At 33.0% G+C, this 20,715-nt stretch overlaps 2 protein-coding genes across 2 annotated transcripts; both read right to left on the bottom strand.

Annotated features, from left to right (window-relative positions):
* Positions 1-2,143, bottom strand: LOC105348444 (neuromedin-U receptor 2). Its single transcript, XM_011457860.4, has one exon. It carries the CDS (start codon positions 2,018-2,020, stop codon positions 833-835), a length of 1,188 nt encoding a protein of 395 aa, XP_011456162.2. The 5' UTR covers positions 2,021-2,143; the 3' UTR covers positions 1-832.
* Positions 2,144-18,334: 16,191 nt separating this feature from the next.
* LOC117691380 (neuromedin-U receptor 2) lies at positions 18,335-19,810 on the bottom strand. Its single transcript, XM_034477392.2, has one exon. The coding sequence runs from the start codon at positions 19,778-19,780 to the stop codon at positions 18,560-18,562; it is 1,221 nt and encodes a 406-aa protein (XP_034333283.2). The 5' UTR covers positions 19,781-19,810; the 3' UTR covers positions 18,335-18,559.
* Positions 19,811-20,715: the final 905 nt, after the last annotated feature.

Consider the following 20,715-nt stretch of genomic DNA (forward strand, 5'->3'; position numbering starts at 1 on the left):
GTCAACTGTGTCAAAAACAAATAAAATTGTTTGTTGAAGGAAAATTATAGCATATAGACATACAACTGAGGAAAAAAAATCTATTTTAGATAACAGTTACAAAAAAATGAAACATTTAGGGAAATAGATTCAGCTTAAAATATATCTTGAACTTGACTATATTTTTAATTACTTCTGTTTGATAATATTCGCATAAAATATGAAAACATCTGGCACAATTTTGAATAAATTTCAAACTTTGCAAAAAAGTACGACATCACAGAAAACTGGATCTACTTTAATCAAGCGAAGCTATTGTTGAGTTTTTTAAATATATTTAATAGTTACGTATTCTAGTTTAGTTATATTACAAATAATTAGTTTGTCAAGTAAAACACAAATATGAATTGCTAATTATCTAAATAAAACTTATTGAAAACTATACCGCACATACGTCTGTACAACATTGATATAAATGGTTAATTATCTTAATAAATATCATATTGCATAAAAATCAGAATACTGTATAATTTTTGTTTTTAACATTAAACAGCATGACATATAAACTGTAAATATGATGCAATAAATTTTTCCAGCTTCAAGAATTAACACAAGTCAAATTTCCGGGACAATCCATCTTTTTTTTTTTTGTAGGACTAAAATTTAAAACAAATTTAATTAAAGAAGAGTTGATTTAGTGTTTATCCGGGATTCGAAATTTGCAATCTTGAAAAATGAATGCGAACGCTCTAATGGATGAACCTATGTGTAAAAGGGTTATTTTTAGCTCATTGAAGTTAATTAAAGCATTTAAAATCCATGTAAATTTCCATTTCAATCGACGAGCTAATTATCAAGGAAAAGCGTTTCTTGAAATGCAAACATATTTTGAAAACAACCATTTCACATCCCCTCTAAATCTTTTGCTTAAAAAGCTATATATCAAAGGATTAATTGCATTATTAATAAAAAAACACTTCAAGCAAAACTTGTAGAACACCATCATTGGTTCAGACATATTTTTTTCAATGTCCTTTATGATATTACGTAAAACCATGGTAATAAGAAATGGGAGGAAACTGATAATGAAAGCAATTGTAACAACAACGAATATTGCAGTGGTTCGTGTAACCTTCACACTGGATGATTTCCTGGTTACTCTTGATATTCTTGGAAGCGTTTGATCATTTTCTTGTGACACAGGATTTGGATAATGAATGTTATCATCAATACGTTGTATGCTTTCCATATTAACAGATTTCAAAACAACCAACTGAATATGTTGTTGACCTGTAGAGGAATTGCTCAGATCGCCTGATCCTACATATCTCAGTCTGTTAGCCTTTGTTCTTCTTACAAAAATAGAGATTCTTACATATACAAAAATAACGAATACAAGACAAACGACAAAACAAAGTGACACTACGATGTAATAAACAAGCGGAATGCGTGACTTCCGCATCTCATCTGACACCGAGCAGTCGACTCCCTTTATTCCAGAAACTCCAACGTCAACCGTTTTTTTCCCAACAATTATCAATAAAGGCCACGATAGAAAAAATCCAGTGCAAATTGCAACAACACAAAGAATTTTCACTTTTTTGATGCTGAAACTCTCGCCATATTTGCAAATACGTTTGTATCGGTCGATAGAGATGATGACTAGTGTCAATGCGGACGCCATGCTGGTGGTGGATTCAAGGGTCCTTAAAAGTTTGCAAGCAGCAGGGGCATAAAATGTGTAAGACAAACAGAGATCTGTAATCTCCATAGGTATCCCGAAAATGCATGTCAAAAGGTCCAAAATCGCCAAATTCAAAATGAAGAGATCGGGTGTAGATTTTCTCTTTCTTTTGCAATATACAAGACACACTATTACATTTCCAACTATTCCAATCACCATAAGAAACGCAAGAAATATGGTCACTGGAAGGAAAAGCATTGCCGCTTCATTGTTTAATTTCACCAGCAAGGTGTCAGCATCTGGTGTAGACAGGTTTTCATAAGATCCATTCCATAAATTTCCGATTTGATTGTGCATCGTTATGTTCAGTTTAACAAACACACAAATCCATTTGTATTCAGATTCAAGATGTGTTTTATATGGTTGTGTGTGTTTTGTTATCAAACTACAGGAACAGAATACTCAGGAAAGTTATGTTTAGCCAGGAGTAGATCTGATATTAAGCCGGTCCGTGATATCACGGATATAGCTTTGATTTTATAATTAAATTCTAAATACATACAACACTCTACAACTGAGAAAATTACACAGTCAGTCACATCAGGAAATTACTGGCTGCTGCGTATGCATATAACATGTTCATCGAATTTCATTAATATTACTGGCCCTAGCAAGTTTATATACAAAACATTTACCATCCATAACATTAAGTATTATTAAACAACGGCTTAACACATATGATGAACGCCAATTGTATTGCCTTACACAAGATAAACGGAATTTACTAGATAAAAAAACTCAACACTCAAGGAATGACCTCAGCAAGAAAACTGTTTCTAAAATGCATTTATTTTCTAGCGTTCAATATGCTGTGGACTCATCAGAGTGGTATTCGTGAGTAGCCCTCCCAAAAGAGTTTGCATCCTCGATGAAAACCGATTTTGAGAGAGTTAGTTTTCTTCCGTAAACTGATATCGACGCATCCATGAAATAACATCCCCACGAATAAGCAAAACACCCACATTCCACGGAAATCGGCCCCCACGAATTAAAATGATTCCACATCACGTTATATCTATGCATCTGTAAACAGTTTTAAACAGACACCGTAGTAATACCTTTCCTGTAACTGTTATACATGAGTCGTGTATCCAATCCTACAGAAAAATAAAGTAGAAGGTATTAAACGTACAATTGTTGGCTGATTGTTTACAATAAAACGTGAATATTAACAATTCTTTCAAATACTCAAATACACTAGCAAATAACAAGCACATGGGCCACATCGCTTATCTGCGATGATAGTCATAATAAAATCAGTTTTATGGAGTCATATACAAAACAGGTATAACGGTTGATTCTAAGGTCATCATTCAATTTTAGTGATGTAAATAATTATTAGTAATACTTACTATTTACTCTTGAAATGTTTTACATGTAAAACGTTTGATAAAAGAATTTGTCGTTATGTTTTCATATTTTTACAGAATGTGTTTACCAGAATTTAAGATTGTGTCGTCTTGAATTTTAAAACTTGTAAATGTTGGCCTTAACAATACTCATTAAAAATTTGAGAAATATTAATGTCACGACCAAAACATACAGGTTTGGTGTAATTGATATGACGTCTTTTTCATATATTTCACATAAGAAAAACTTTTTGGCAACTCCCTTTAGTGAAAAGTCATACTTCCAAAGATGGCCAAAAAAAATTTCCTTATGATGAGCTGTGTTTTTATGCATTTTTTTTTATAATTTCATTTACTAAACTATAGATACAAATAATAATGCGAACATATTGACTTTAGCAAAAAGCTGGATTATGAGCCAACACGATTGAGGGGAAAATCACCCGATAAAAGTATTCCATTGATATAATGTATGCACTTAGGTGCTATAGTTTTAGGTCACTGATGATATATTTGTCTGAAGGGTTTCCCAGCGTCCCAGTTTGTACACTTCAAAGCGACGGGATAAGTAAACTATTTTAGGAATATCACTTCCCTTGCACTTATATGTACGTATTTTTTCTTTTAAAAAAAGCATAAACAAAACAAAACGAAAACAAAACAAAAAAAATTATTTGTCTAAACCTAACTAAATTTAGTGTATAATATCGCAAAGTACTGATAGAAGTTAATTTAGAAGTAAATAAAAACATGAAAAACAACACCTGACAGAAGAAGAACTCTTTCTTTGATTTTCTTTCATCACTAGTCACAAGATAGCGAAAGCTGCAAAGATAGCTACTTTTGTCGCAAACCAATGTTTGGTTTACGAAATATATATTTACCTTTTGTAAAGATCACGTGACCCATGGCCAAGAATTAAACGCCCCCAAAGTAACAAGGAACAACTTTCATATAGAACCCGTGTAACCGTCAAACTAAAGAGTGTTTTGAGTTACATAGTATATTATTTAACCGGTATTACCAAGTGAAATCCTAAAGTTTGCAACAGAGGCCTTAATGTCACAAAGACCTTATCCTTTCTCTATGTATACACATACAAGTATATATTTCAACATAAGTCATGACCATCCATTCAGCAAACCAATACGTGCCGTTTTCGTAAAAGATTCATATCATAAAAATATATTAACAAATCATTACGAAGTTTAAAATTTTCTCAGATATATATAGCTTTATTAAATATGTTTTATCAATGCAAATATTAAATAACGTCATCGTGAATAGAAGTCTTACCCACTATTGAAATAAGTTACTGCAATAGTGCTTGGTTATGAAGTTTATTTCTGAGAAATAATTTGCAACTACTATTAAAATACAAATACCATCAAAATATTTTATAAAGTATATTACTAACATTATCTTTATTAAGAATATATATATCATATAAAATAATATTTTGATATATAAATAAATGTTATTATAAAAATTATAAAATCCACCCACCCACTGTCCCATAATTTGTGGCGGTATTTTCATAAAGAGGTAATTGATATAAAACGTGTGTTGTGCATTACAATTTGCGTCCACTATTTGTTACTAGATATGAACAAATCAGCCTTTGTTAAGCAGATAATGACCCCCGTAGAATAATGACATGGGGTCATTTGTCGACGTAGAATAATGACCAGGGGTCATTTGTCGACGTAGAATAATGACCCTCCAGTCATTATTCTCTGTAGAATGATGACCCTTTTGCCCTACGAATAATTGTCATTTTCATAAAAATGAGCCCATTGTACGCGAAGAAAAGTGACCCCTGTAGAATAATGACCCCGTAAAAATTTATGTTATGTTAAATAGTCTCTATAATATTGTAATTTTTATTTCAGTAAACAGAAAACAACATAAATTGTAATTCATATTCAAATCAACTTAAAATGAAAGAATGTGTATATTCTAAACGGAAAATAAATCGTTTCGTTTTAACGAAATACTTCGGTGGCTGCTATAGGATCCTTCAGCCATAAGATACTGACAAAATGTGCCGAAGTATAATTATCATTACAACGAGTAACATGCAGATCATTATTAAAAGTGAAAACACGTTGAAATAATTTCAATATACAAGTCACTATACAATGAAATTCAGTGTATTTGCAATTACAGAATATACTCTACTTTGGTCATGAATTATACTACGTAAATAATTTTCTCTACAAACAAATACTGGGTATGCAAGTGCAGCACCACGAATTTATCATTAATCCAAATTAATAAAATGTCCACTCTATTAGGAAAAAAATTCACATAAAATAATTCAAAACTTCAAAAAACAACTTTTCCTCAGAAATGTAAATAAGAAGTATTCACAATCCTACACTCGATTCCTTTTCAGTTTTGTTCATGAACATATACTTTGTTATTGTTCAATTGAAAATATGGGGAAACCCATATCTATTATTGTTTATGATGTAGTCAGTTTTCTACAGGGGTCAGCATTCTTCATGTTTGACGTAACGAAAATGACCCGTAAGTCTTTTTCTCCAAAATAATCTAATTATTCTACAGCTCAGGAGTAATTATTCTACGGCAAAAAGGGCCCTTGGTCATTTTTCTACGGGGGTCATTTTTCATCTTTACATCTGCACTCTTGAGTAAATAAGTGATCAAAGAAGCTGTGATTGATTAAATTGCAAGAGTGTTCGATTGTTGCAACCATTTTTTAAAAAGAAGACCATACTAATTTATTTGCGAATAGAAGCTCTATATAAAGACATAAGAAAACATTAAATGTTTTACCTATTCTGTTTTGAATTAACTATTTATACCATTTTGAGGGAAATCTGAAATATATAATTCGTTGACCACCCTTCCTCTTCAAAAAACAATTGTATGTTTTGTTTTAAATGATAGCAAAAATGTTACAAAAATTTTCTTCCTTATAACAATTAGTTGAAATATAATCCGTACAAATTTTATCGATTTAACTTTTGGAAAGATCGACAACCCAAATATCTGCGGGATATCTAACGACAAACTATTCACAAAACCAAAACAATTCCCTTTGGGTGAATCTAGAATCTGGTGGTTACAAAATGTGCAATAAATGAAGTTCGGTGGTCAACCAAGTAATCATCAGATACAATTGTAAGCTTAAGATAGGATTTTCTCATCACAAACCATTATTTAGTCAAACATTATCTTTAAATTGGAGCCTTAAAATTATATAAAACCTATTTTTTAATACAAAGCTCTCTAAGGGAAAATAATATCATATAAAAATTGCCCTAACCAGTTGTTTTTCTTGGCCGGCGTGTATGATGTTTTGCCCTTTAATTTTGTATATTTCAGTCTCAATGGCAGTCTGATTTGAAAACAGACATGTCTTTAGATTTAGAAAGTCACAAAAATAACTCCTCGCGTTTCCTTCCAAATACGTACTGAAATTTCAATCGACGGCTATTTTGTCATCGATTAGTCTAAAAGCTTGATCAGAATCTCACACAATTACAGCATTTACATGTATGCACACCGTGGATGTAAGTAGCAGGGGTAAACTTGCACATGATTTATTCGATCCTTATTGGAAATCTAGAATATATTTACTTCAACATTATTGTTTGTCTGAATATATAAACAACAACATATAATATGTCCTTAAAAGTTATACATGCAGATTTATGAAAGGGGTAGAAGGTTTATACACTTACAAATTTAGATATACCAAAATGTAGCTAAACACATTTAAGTTTCACTTCGTCAGATAGTGACCTTTATTGCCTTTGTTACTGTGGAATCATTTTAATCGTGGTAGTCAGTGTACGTTTCAAGCCAAACATTTTCTTCTTCGTGGGAACGTAATTTCATCGATAGTGAGTTCTATTTTGAAAATAAATACTAAACAAATGCTTGTAAATACGTTTGTAGGAATGGAAAATCCTAAGCAAAGGTTGCCCACGAAAGCCACAAACATTGGTTTCCCACGAACAATGATGATTCCATAGTTTGTGTTTTTTCCTCATACAGCACAGAAAATGCATATGTAGGAAACGGATATCCTTGGTATTAGTTATCTAAAGATGCCATGCCATATTTTATATCCTGTTAGATATATTGTACATAGCTTTATAATCTATAAGTGTTACTTCTGGTTCAGCATGAACATGCACAATGATTATTACACAAAAATAATAAAATATCCCAAAATAACAGAATCAACAAGATAAAAATCAAGGAATTTAAAAATCAGAAAAGTTCACATACTAAACATGAATACTGACTTTTCCATGTTGTAAAATTCGTATTCAAAAAATCTAGTACATATTTACTTGGTAAACATTAGACGGTGTCTCTGAAGTGCAAACATGATTAAAACATCTCATACAGCAATTTGTAGAAAACAGTCGCTTAACATCATGTCTGAATTTTCTATTCAAAGCGCTATAGATCAACGGGTTAATCGCATTATTCAAAAAATATGTTCTTGCACAAAATTCGGTAAAAACCATCATTGGTTCTGACATGCCTTTCTCTATGTCTTTAATGGTGCTATATAATATCATAACCAACAAAAAGGGGAGAAAACTGATTATAAAAGCGATAGTTATAGCTACAAATATTGTTGTGGTCCTAGTAACTTTAACACCGGAAGTAATTGGAGTTTCTCTCAAGAGGGCATGCACGGCTTCCTGGTGGTGATTATCAGTGCTACTTGATGTCTGCTTTCCGCAGTGATAGATTCAAGCTCAACTAGATGAATTTGTTGAGTGCCCGTGGTTGAAGTTTTATTACTGTTATTACTTTCTTCAATATGCATAATTCTCATGCTCCTAGTTCTTCTTAAAAATACAGAGATACGCGCGTATACGAAAATAACGAAAACTAGACCAACAGTAAAAAATATCAACATAACAGTGTAAAAAGCAAATGTAAAAGTAGTATGTTTCATATCGTCTGAGATTTCGCAACCAACACCCTCTATTCCGGAAAGCCCAAGGTTGATTGTCCTCTTTCCCATTACTACTAAAAATGGCAGCGATGACACGGTACCAATGCACAATCCAACGACACACATAATTTTGACAGTCGAAGTTTTGAAACTTTCGCCTAAATTACAGATCCGTTTGTACCGATCAATGGAAATGAAAACCAGAGTCAACACTGATGCTATAACTGTACATGATTCCAGAGTCCTTCCAACGCTGCAAACAGCTGGAGCATTAAACATGTAGGGTAAACTAAGGTCTGCGATCTCCAAGGGGATTCCGAACGTACAGGACAGAAGATCCAGAACTGCCAAGTTCAAAATGAAAAGATCGGATGTTGATTTCTTTTTTGCTTTAGAATAAATTATACATACAACTAGAGCCGAGCTCGTTGCAAAGCAACGAGTAGGTCTTCCGTCGCAACTTCATGTCGCGAAAAGATTGTCCATCAGTCTGATTAAAATACCTCCTTCTCCTGACACTTGTCAGAGCCTGACAGACCCTGTATTAATAAAAGGTCATCTTTACATGACAATTTCTTCTTACGAATTAGAGCTTTAGAAAATTGATTGGAACTCTTCAAATGGAGACCCAAAAAATTTTATTCATACCTGTTTTCTATGTAACCTCTAGATTGAGTATTGCACTACTCATTAAACAGATAAAGGCATATCTTTGCTAAGTAGGTGTTTATTTAATTTGTATGCAAATGTGGAGGTCAAGTGGGTATAGTCTGTTATTGATACAGGTCTATCAGAACCTGGCGAGTGTAAGGAGAAGGGAAATGGTTTTTAATTATACTGGATTATCAATATGATAATAGTAAGTTCAAGAAATCGAAAACGAGACTCAATTTCAAAGTATTATTTTCATACCAGGCAAGTTCTTCGTTTAACTTACTTCAAGTTTAGGATAACTTTAAAAAGTACATCATTTATGTACATGTATATAATTAATTTAATTATAATATAAGTGTGGATGTGGCGGTGGGGGAAATGACCCAAAAATCAATTTTCTAAGCGTTAACTTAAGGGAAATTTTGGTTGAGAGAAAGGGGGCATTGCTCCCACTGGACCATCTAAAAGGTACTGTTAGCAAGCTCACAAATGATATCCCCGCTAAGAAAGAAGTCATTACTCACGTATTTCTCTATTAGAGAATAATGGATGGTTCGTTTTCTTTAAGTAGTGAGTCAGACAAGGCAGGGTATATTTACAGGTCACAAGTAATCTTTATGACAAACTCTAGCTTTTACTCATTTCCATTAATACAAGATATGACACATGTTTAATATGACTTTGAACTTGCGCAACTGACCGTGGGTCAAGTTCATGACACATCATCGGTCATCAGGAATCTTTACATGAAATAGAAACTCCCAATGTTTCTCCTTAAATGACTTAGGAACAAACAAATCATTACACACTCTCAGGTCATAAGCAATCTTTGTGTGAAGTAAGAAATTCCAAAGTGGACCGGAAACAAATTTTGCACTTTTCCTGCCAGTGACCTTTACTTTGACAAGTCACCTTGGGTTTAGGTCATGACGCTTCGTCAGGTAATGAGTATTATTTGTATGAAGTAAGAACACTTCCAATGTTTCTCCATCAGAAAGATATAGACCGGACACGACGTACGGACGGACAAGGTGATTTTTATTTAACCCCCCCCCCCCCACCTCAATTTATTTTCGTGGGGTTTAAAAATCTTTTTCGCCCGTTTTGTGCGGCACAAAAAAAAATTATATTTTTCAATTATTTCTATCATATCTCATATAAATATACATGTAAATGTATGATTTGTATGCACATTTGAGTTCTTCTCATCATCGTCGGAAAGGATAAGAAACCCTTGGGGTCCAAGAATGTTTTTTCATGGGCATTTATCAATTTGCATCACTAAATGATTTCCAAGCGGTAATAAGCTATCAAAGCTATTGAGATGTTACATGTAGATATTGAATTTCTATAGATTTAAATTTAAGGTTAGGAAAAAAAACACTTTTTTATACAGTAAAAAAAAAATATTAAATAGCTTTATGTACGCGTACACATAAATAAGAAGATGTAGCGAAAGCTATAAAGACTTTATTTCTTCTGTTCTAGACTTTTTCAGAGTTAACAAGCTACAAGTTAACAATCTCCCATTTTGACAAGCTAGATTAAAAATAAAATATTCAGCTGAGTTTTAATCTGCATTACAACCTCATATTACACAGCTTCAATGATTTTTTTTATCAATGTGCATATAACAATAAGTAAAATCCCCAAGAACAAATATCTATCGCAATTAAATGCATACATTTTTGGGAGGCAGAAAAGTCGCTATATTATAGTCTGCAAGTCAATTGAACTACTACAATTATTTCAAAGAAATAAGAAACTGTCGACACTTGCAGTACTCTGATGATTTAATGACGATCGACCGACTTTATTGCTTAATGTAGTCGTATATCATTACTTCTAATCCTGAGAACAAATTTTATTTAATATTTGACTTAAAACTGTTAACTTATAAAACCAGAGACATAAATAACTTATTAAGTTATTTAAGTCTCTGATAATATATATTTTATTCTGTTCATAACTATAGAAGTTTAGCGTGTTCAACAGGTTAATTTTTTAGCCACATTCTCAGATTACGATATCGCACCTTTAATGTGAGGTTGATTGACATCGAATATTTAAACACTTATTGTTTAACAATTGACCGCTGCATTGAAAGCATCCTTCCAAATGTTACTCAATTATTTATCAATTGCTGATCTGCAGCCCGGGGGCAATATTTTAGGCTATGAGCGCTGACGCGACACGAGATTTTCGGTCGCACGTGGAGTGGATTCATTTGACTTAGCATAGACTGACCGAATAAACACACGGGTGGGAAGGTGACATACATTGAGAAGAAAAATGTACACATGTTAAGTAGTCGCCAAAAATGGGTCTTCGCTACATTTTGAAAAAAAAAATCCCTTGCACTGTGATCATGAAACCGATAAAATCTAAACAAATCTTGTTTAAAAACACATGTGAACATTCTAAAAATAATCACTAAATCCCTCAATTCTATCGTGTCAGCCTCTACCGCCAATCACAACTTCTCGGGCCTTTCTGGCAAGCTCGGAAAAACACTTCGAATGTATTACCTAGGCGTCCATGACGACCCCCCTTTTTTTAAAACTTGATATAATTACAACACATTTTATGATCTGTTGAGATGTGAGCTATACTTCATTAAAGGTATCAATATACACTAAAATATAACACAGAAACGACATACAAAACTTCTTGCCGATACTTATTTTAATGGGAAGCGACTCCATTTTGTATAATATTCTAACATCCGGTGATGTTAATACATTCGAGGTGTTTTTCCAAACTTGCCAGAAAGGCCAGAGAAGTTGCAATTGCCTCTACCGCATGTGTTAATTTGATATTTGATTTTTTTATCCTGCCTTGAACGCTTGGAGACTGTTTCATTTTCTTAATTCGGCTAAATAATGCTTCCAATTTTGAGCGCGCTCTCTCTCTCTCTCCCTCTCTCTCATTTTATGTGCAACCTTATGAAGACGTCAACTACTTTCTACGATATCTATAAAACCTCTCAGCAGTATTTAGCGGAAATATTCGTGGGTAAATAAAAAAAATCTTAAATTGAAACACAAGTCAATCTTACATGTACCGGTCAAAATCTCGAATAAACAAATAGTTGGAATCGTACAAAATATCAATAAACATGCACGTGTGATAAAGTACATGCAGAAGAACACGAGCTACCGCGGATCACTTGTCCACTCGCGAGGGATCTCCTTGGCTATGTTCTAGGGGTGATCATTTGAAGGTTTAATCTTTGTGGTTTTTCGTTGTTTATCTATAACATTATTAGTACATGTATAGTTTTTAGAACATTTTAGAATTACAAATTCACTATTGATTTATGTCTAATGATGTTTCTGATTTGGAACAATATCGCTTTTATCAATTTTTAGAGGGGCTTCTCAATTCACATTCTAATGTTTCATTCAATAAATTGAAGGTGAACAAAAAGAACATAAAATTGAAACAGTTCTTGTATATATATCTTGTTATTAGATAACCGCTGACCTCTAGGTAGTGCAGCCGCGACCGATTTCCTCGGCCGCGGATGAGGGATCCGATAACTTACGTAAAGTTAAAACACACATAAAAAGCTCAGAACCCAGGAAGATTTACAATGTTTGCAGTATGATGAATAAACTCTAATTAATATAAGTTTTTTCCCCCTTTAATCCCACAGTTGATCTATCTGTCTGATACTGCTTCAGTTCGAGTTTATGATTAAACAGATCGATTTCTTATTCTATCGTTTAATTCAAATTAAGAAGAGTAAGCTTTAATGTCATTGTGTACGATTCTTGTGTTTGCTGCTAAGTAAAATCACATATGACAGACGCGATTCTTGTGTATTAGATAACCGCTGACCGCTAGGTAGTCCAGCCGCGACCTTGGCGATCCATTTTTATCGGCCGCGGGCGAGATGGGTTATGTAATGACGCACATAACTAAGAATTTAGGTCGATTTGAAATGCTTGCAGTAAAATGTCTCAAATCTATTTCATGGAAGTTATTTTTTTTTTTTAAAGAACGTTTATATTTTCTCGTTTTTGTTTTTCTTTACGGTTGTCCACTATAGGACCTAAACGGAGGTTACTCCAAAAAAAAGGCTGTAAGAAAAACATGTACACGTATACTTTTTAGACACTTTTCAAATGAATCAAAGCATCCCGTATATGCTGGAACACTTTCAGCTGTTAATATATGTACGTTTTTCGCACGAAGACGATTCGCTTACTTGCCAAATGAATACAGGTACATGTTAACAAGACAAGCTTTTTACACTCATAATACGCATTACCGGTACAAAATAGTTTTGTAACGACATTGATAACACAATAATGAACAACTTATCTATCGACAGCTATAGCGAAATATTAACCATTTTTGAGTTATAAAGCGAAGACTTTTAAGGGCTCTAGACCCCTAATTTAAGGGGCAAGCCCTTTTTCAATGGTGTCAAGTGAAAGCCCTTGACATTTTGCACATATTTTGTTCTATATGTGTTTAGAGAAAATTTTAAACTAAAGAGCTACATAACAAAAACACAACAAAAAATCAGCATTTTTTGAAACACAAATTCAAATTAATTTTTTGAAACTTTAAAGGAGGAAAATTGTAAAAACAAAACTCGGAGGACAACGTTCAAACTCTCTATTTTGAAGATCTGTAACACAGGCTGTGAGCGGTTTCAGAGCCTTTGCGTGCACAAGAATGCCTATATTTTGGGGGAAAAGGGGAATAACTCGGTACCGGAAGTGTCGATATCAACGATTTTCCACAGATATTGAGAAATAGTAACTACCAATAAGCTCTGCAAATTTGAACCATATAGGACAACAAACAAGCAAGATATTTGAGTTTAAAAAACGTCTAGAAGAAAAAAAAGAATAAAAAGAACTAGAGCAAAGCTCGTTGCAAAGCAACGAGTGGGTCTTCCGTTAATGTCGGAAGTAAAGCTGGAAGTTCCTGTAAGAAGCAGAGCTCTTAAACCAATAACAAGAGTAACGATAATAAAAAGATGAAAAAAATCGAATTATTCCTGGTACGACATAACAAAATCCGAATGATTTTAAGTACGAATTAACAAAAACCTTTCTGTTTTCAAGAACGACTTAACCAAAAAATCCGAATGTGTTCAAATACGACTTAACAATTATTTTTGGTACGAGTTAATTTTACTTTGAACATAACGCTATTTTCTTAACCAAGAACGTGGAATCAAAATTTTGGAAAACTCAATTTTTAAATCCCAATATTATTGTAATGCATCGTTCGATTTTAAAACGGATTTTAGTTTAAAATTAAGCATTAAAAAAACTTCGTTGTTGTTTTATGATTAATATCAAATTATTGGTGAGAAAAGAGTATAAAAAGACTTAATAGCCCTTCAAGGCCCTAATTTGAGGGGTCAGCCCCTTTTTCATGATATCAAATAAAAGGTCTCGCTAATTTAAACATATTTTGTTCTACAAGTGTTCACAAATTGTTAAACTTTATCGAGATATCTAAACAACTGTGTTTTAGGGGCTGACCCTTTAACCCCTTATCGGGGCCACTAACAACAACATTTTTGGTATCATTTTGTTAAGAACATTATTTTGAACAACTTTTGTTCTACAGTGCTATTCAAAATATTTCTCCTTTTTCTGATATTATTGATCGAATTTTTCAACTTCTGGCCCCTTGAAACCCCTAATTACGTAACATATGACTAAGGTATTGTACTGAATAGATAAACAGCTGTACAATGAGCATTTTTGCTTCTATAATTAATAACAAAATATTGTTCAGTAAAGAGTTATTGTAAGAATACTTTAGAGCCATCTTGGCCCCTAATTTGAGGGGCCAGTCCCTTTTTCTTGATATCAAATTAAAGGTCTTACAAAATTAAACAACTTTTGCATTACATGTTTTAACAAAATATTTATACATCAAAAGATATTACAGAAAATGTGCGAACATTTCGTGAAAAAATTTGGTGCTAATTTTCAGGTTCAGGCGAGCTTCGAGGCCTTGAGCAATTTTCATAATTGGAAGCATGGGGGTACATCTACATACATTCATCTACAATCCCTGAAAATTTCAAGCTTCTATCTTGATTAGTTTTGGAGGAGATGCGTGGACAAAATGACCCTTAACAATTTACAAAATCGTCAATATCTGAAACCGGAAGTGACGTCATCATTTGAAAATTTTAGAATATGTAGCACCGATCATGCTTTATCAGTCCTGAAAATTTTGTGCATATCGGTTGTGTAGTTTTTGAGAAATAGCGCTCCAAAAAAATCAGAAAAAGACAAAAAAGAATAACTAGAGCAAAGCTCGTTGCAAAGCAACGAGTGGGTCTTCCGATAATGTTGAAATTAAAGCTAGAAGTTCCTGTATGAAGCAGAGTTCTTAAACCAATAAACATTAGTAATTACGACAAAAAGAAAAACAATCGAATTATTCTTGGTATGAGTTAACAAAATCCAAATGATTATAAGCACGAATTAACAAACCTTATCGATTTCAAGCACGACTTAGCAAATACAAATCCGAATATGTAAAAGTACGATTTAACAATTATCGAATAATTTTTAATACGAGTTAATTTAACTCTTAACAGAAAACTGTTTTCTTAACCATAAAGTGGAATCAAAACTTCCGGAAAAAATCAGTTTTTAAACCACCTATATCTCTTTTATATATCGTCCGATTTTAGACCTGGTTTAAGTTTTAAATTATAAATAATAAGCTCTTATTTTCTGCTTTATGATTAATATCAGACTGTCGCTAAAAATAAGTTATTATGAAAAGACTTTGTAGCACTTTTGACCCCTTATTTGAGGGGCTGGCCCCTTTTTCTTGATATCAAATGAAAGGTCTTGTAAATATAAACATATTTTGTTCAACAAGTACTCACGAATTATTAACTGTTCTAGAGATATCCGAACAACTGTGTTTTAGGGGCCGACCGTTAAACTCCTTACCAGGGCCTCCAGCAAAACTTTTTTAGATCCCATATCGTTAAGAACATTATTTTGAGCAACTTTTCTTCTACAATGCTTTTCAAAATATTTCTCCTTTTTAAGATATTAATTATCAAATTTTTGGAAATCTGGCCCCTTGAAACCCCTAATTACGTAACATATGATTTACATATGGTACCGTATAGATAAACAACTGTACAATGAACATTTTTGCTTCCATAATTGATAACAAATTATTTTTCAGTTAAGAGTTATTTTTAAAAGACTTTAGAGCCCTCTTGGCCCCTTTTTTAAGGGGTCAGCCCTTATTTCTTGATATAAAAAAGAAAGGTCTTGTAAATAAAAACACATTTTGTTCATCAAGTGTTCAGAAATTGTTGACCGCTCCAAAGATATCTGAACAAATGTGTTTTAGGGGCCGACCCTTAAAATCCTTACTGGGGCCACCAACACAGATCATTTAGGTAGCATATTGTTAAGAACATTATTCTAAGCAGTTCTTGTTCTATAATTTTTATCAAAATATTTCTCCTTTTCTAGATATTAAAGATCAAAGTTTTGGACTTATAGCCCCTTGAAACCCTAATTACGTAACATATGACTTAGGTATACTTTTGTATACATTAACAGCTGTACAATGAACATATTTGCTTCTATAATTTATAACAAATTATTTTTCAGTAAATAGTTATTGCAAAAATACTTAAGAGCCCTCTTGGCCCCTAATTTGAGGGGCTAGCCCCTTTTTCTTGAAATCAAACGAAAGTCCTAGTTAATTTAAACAACTTTTGCTTTACATGTCTTAACAAAATATTTACACATTAAAAGCTAGGGCTGAAAATGTGCGAAAAATTCGTGAAAAAAATTGGTGCCAATTTTTTAGCTAAGGCGAGTTTCGCCGCCTTACGCATTTTTCAAAAAATCAAATAAATAGGATCATCTACAGACATTCATCTACTATCCCTGAAAGTTTCGCGTTTCTATCGCAATTAGTTTTTGAGAAGTTACGTGGACAAAATGGTCCTTAAAAATTCACTAAATCCTCAAAATCTCAAACCGGAAGTGACGTCATCAGCTAGAAATTTTATAATATCAAGTACTTTTGATGCTCAATACTTCCTGAAAATTTCATGCAAATCGGTCAAATAGTTCACGAGAAATAGCGTTCGAAAAAAGTCAGAAAAAAAATAAAAAATAAAATAATAATAAGGAAAAGAAACAATAGAATAACAAGAGGGTCTTCCGTCGGAAACGGAAGACCCTAATTACCAACAGAATCAGTACAAGGTCTTCCGTTGAAAACGGAAGACCTTAACTATATTGCCACTTATTCCAACGACCATTGGAATTACAAGGAACATGATCACCGGGAGATCTCTTAGGGCCTTCTGGTTGTTTAACTTCAGTAGTAAATAATAGGCGTCGTGTGATGAGTCTGTTCCATTAGAGTAGTTCCAATAACTTGTCAAAAAGGAAGAGGTCTCCATGGCATGTATACTCTTGTTTACACACTGAGCACTTCGTTTTTAAGTCTTGTGTGGGGTTTTGTAACTATATATAATATATATACAAATTTTATCGATTTAACTTTTGGAAAGATCGACAACCCAAATATCTGCGGGATATCTAACGACAAACTATTCACAAAACCAAAACAATTCCCTTTGGGTGAATCTAGAATCTGGTGGTTACAAAATGTGCAATAAATGAAGTTCGGTGGTCAACCAAGTAATCATCAGATCCAAGTTTAAGCTTAAGATAGGATTTTCTCATCATAAACCATTATTTAGCCAAACATTATCTTTAAATTGGAGCCTTAAAATTATATAAAACCTAATACAAAGCTCTCTAAGAGACAATAATATTATATAAAAATTGCCCAAACCAGTTGTTTTTCTTGGCCGGTGTGTATGATGTTTTGCCCTTTAACTTCGTATATGTCAGTCTCATTGACAGTTTGATTTGAAAACAGACAAGTCTTTAAATTTAGAAAGTCACACAATAACTCCTCGCGTTTCCTTCCAACTACGTATTGGAATTTCAATCGACGGCTAGTTTGTCATCGATTAGTCTAAAAGCTTAATCAGAATCACACACAATTACAGCATTTACATGTAATTCTATGCAAACCGTGGATGTAAGAAGCAGGGGTAAAATTGCACATGATTTATTCGATCCTTATTGGAAATCTAGAATATATTTACTTCAACATTATTGTTTTTCTTAATATATAAACAACAACATATAATATGTCCTTAAAAGTTATACATGCAGATTTATGAAAGGGGTAGAAGGTTTATACACTTACAAATTTAGATATACCAAAATGTAGCTAAACACATTTAAGTTTCACTTCGTTAGAAGGTGACCTTTATTGCCTTTGTTACTGTGGAATCATTTTAATCGTGGTGTTTGGAGCCAAACTTTTTCTTCTTCAAACTTTTTCTTCTTCAAACTTTTTCTTCTTCGTGGGAACGTAATTTCATCGATAGTAAGTTCTATAATGAAAATAAATACTAAACAAATGCTTGTAAACACGTTCGTAGGAATGGAAAATCCTAAGCAAAGGTTGCCCACGAAAGCCACGAACATTGGTTTCCCACGAACAATGATGATTCCATAGTTTGTGTTTTTTCCTCATCAAGCACAGAAAATGCATATGTAGGAAACGGTTATCCTTGGTATAAGTTATCAAAAGATGTCATGCCATATTTTATATCCTGTTAGATTTATTGCACATAGCTTTATAATCTAAAAGTGCTACTTCTGGTTCAGCATGAACATTCACAATGATTACTACACAAAAATAATAAAATATCCCAAAATAACAGAATCAACAAGATAAAAATCAAGGAATTTGAAAATCAGGAAAGTTCACATACTAAACATGAATACTGACTTTTCCATGTTGTAAAATTCGTATTCAAAAAATCTAGTACATATTTACTTGGTAAACATTAGACGGTGTCTCTGAAGTGCAAACATGATTAAAACATCTCTTACAGCAATTTGTAGAAAACAGTCGCTTAACATCATGTCTGAATTTTCTATTCAAAGCGCTATAGATCAACGGGTTAATCGCATTATTCAAAAAATATGTTCTTGCACAAAATTCGGTAAAAACCATCATTGGTTCTGACATACCTTTCTCTATGTCTTTAATGGTGCTATATAATATCATAACCAACAAAAAGGGGAGAAAACTGATTATAAAAGCGATAGTTATAGCTACAAATATTGTTGTGGTCCTAGTAACTTTAACACCGGAAGTAATTGGAGTTTCTCTCGAGAGGGCATGCACGGCTTCCTGGTGGTGATTATCAGTGCTACTTTGATGTCTGCTTTCCGCAGTGATAGATTCAAGCTCAACTAGATGAATTTGTTGAGTGCCCGTGGTTGAAGTTTTATTACTGTTATTACTTTCTTCAATATGCATAATTCTCATGCTCCTAGTTCTTCTTAAAAATACAGAGATACGCGCGTATACGAAAATAACGAAAACTAGACCAACAGTAAAAAATATCAACATAACAGTGTAAAAAGCAAATGTAAAAGTAGTATGTTTCATATCGTCTGAGATTTCGCAACCAACACCCTCTATTCCGGAAAGCCCAACGTTGATTGTCCTCTTTCCCATTACTACTAAAAATGGCAGCGATGACACGGTACCAATGCACAATCCAACGACACACATAATTTTGACTGTCGAAGTTTTGAAACTTTCGCCTAAATTACAGATCCGTTTGTACCGATCAATGGAAATGAAAACCAGAGTCAACACTGATGCCATAACTGTACATGATTCCAGAGTCCTTCCAAAGCTGCAAACAGCTGGAGCATTAAACATGTAGGGTAAACTAAGGTCTGCGATCTCTAAGGGGATTCCGAACGTACAGGACAGAAGATCCAGAACTGCCAAGTTCAAAATGAAAAGATTGGATGTTGATTTCTTTTTTGCTTTAGAATAAATTATACATACAACTATATTGCCACTTATTCCAACGACCATTAGAATTACAAGGAACAGAATCACCGGGAGATCTCTTAGGGCCTTCTGGTTGTTTAACTTCAGTAGTAAATAATAAGCGTCTTGTGGCGAGTCTGTTCCATTAGAGTAGTTCCAATAACTTGTCATAAAGGAAGATGTCTCCATGGCATGTATATTCTTGTTTACACATTGAGCACTTTGTTTTTAAGTCTTGTGTGGGGTTTTGTAACTATATATAATATATATTTGTTTTTGTATCCTTGTTTACAACCTGATCAAGTGTTGAGTAGACTCGGTTTTTCTTGCCTGAATTTAAAACCGGGAATTACGTGGTTTAACAAACTAGATCAGATATTACACGTTTGATGTTTTCCTTAGATTTCCTTCATCATACTTTGGCAATTCCTTTACACAGCAAAATTCAAACAGTTTTATAAGTATTGATTTTTTAATATTGAAAAAAAAAAATTAAAATAATAATTACCGGCATTTAAAAAAATAACTAGATAAGGTCACTTAAAATGGACCGCAATTTTTTTTAAGTTCGTGTATGACAACTTACTCTAAAAATTTGTTTATAGTTAACCTAAATTTAACCGTGTCTCCCTTCAGTATACCATATTAGTTATTAAAACGCATGGCATGATGCCGGAGGACAAAAAATAATCATACAAGATTACTCCTTATTATTATTATCAAGCTCTTCTGTTTCCAACAGAAGACCTTGTACTGATTCTGTTGGAAATTCTTCATTATTATTTTTAAGGTCTACCGTTTTCAACGGACGATATTATACTGATTCTGTTGATAATTCTTTTTATTCTTTTTTTTCCTTCTAGGAGTTTTTTAAAACTCTAATATCTTGCTTGTTTATTATCCTATAAAGTACAAATTTTCAGGGCTTATTGGTAGTTACTATTTCTCAATATCTAGGGAAAATCGTTGAAATCAACACTTCTGGTAACGAGTTATTCCCCCTTTTTTAAGAAAATATAGGCATTTCTGTGCACGCAAAGGCTCTGAAACCGCCCATAGCATGTGTAACAAAGTCACAAATCTTCAAAATAGATACATTGAACATTGTCCTCAGAGTTTGTTTT

The sequence above is a fragment of the Magallana gigas genome, chromosome 9 (assembly GCF_963853765.1).
Source record: "Magallana gigas chromosome 9, xbMagGiga1.1, whole genome shotgun sequence".
Classification (NCBI taxonomy): domain Eukaryota; kingdom Metazoa; phylum Mollusca; class Bivalvia; order Ostreida; family Ostreidae; genus Magallana; species Magallana gigas.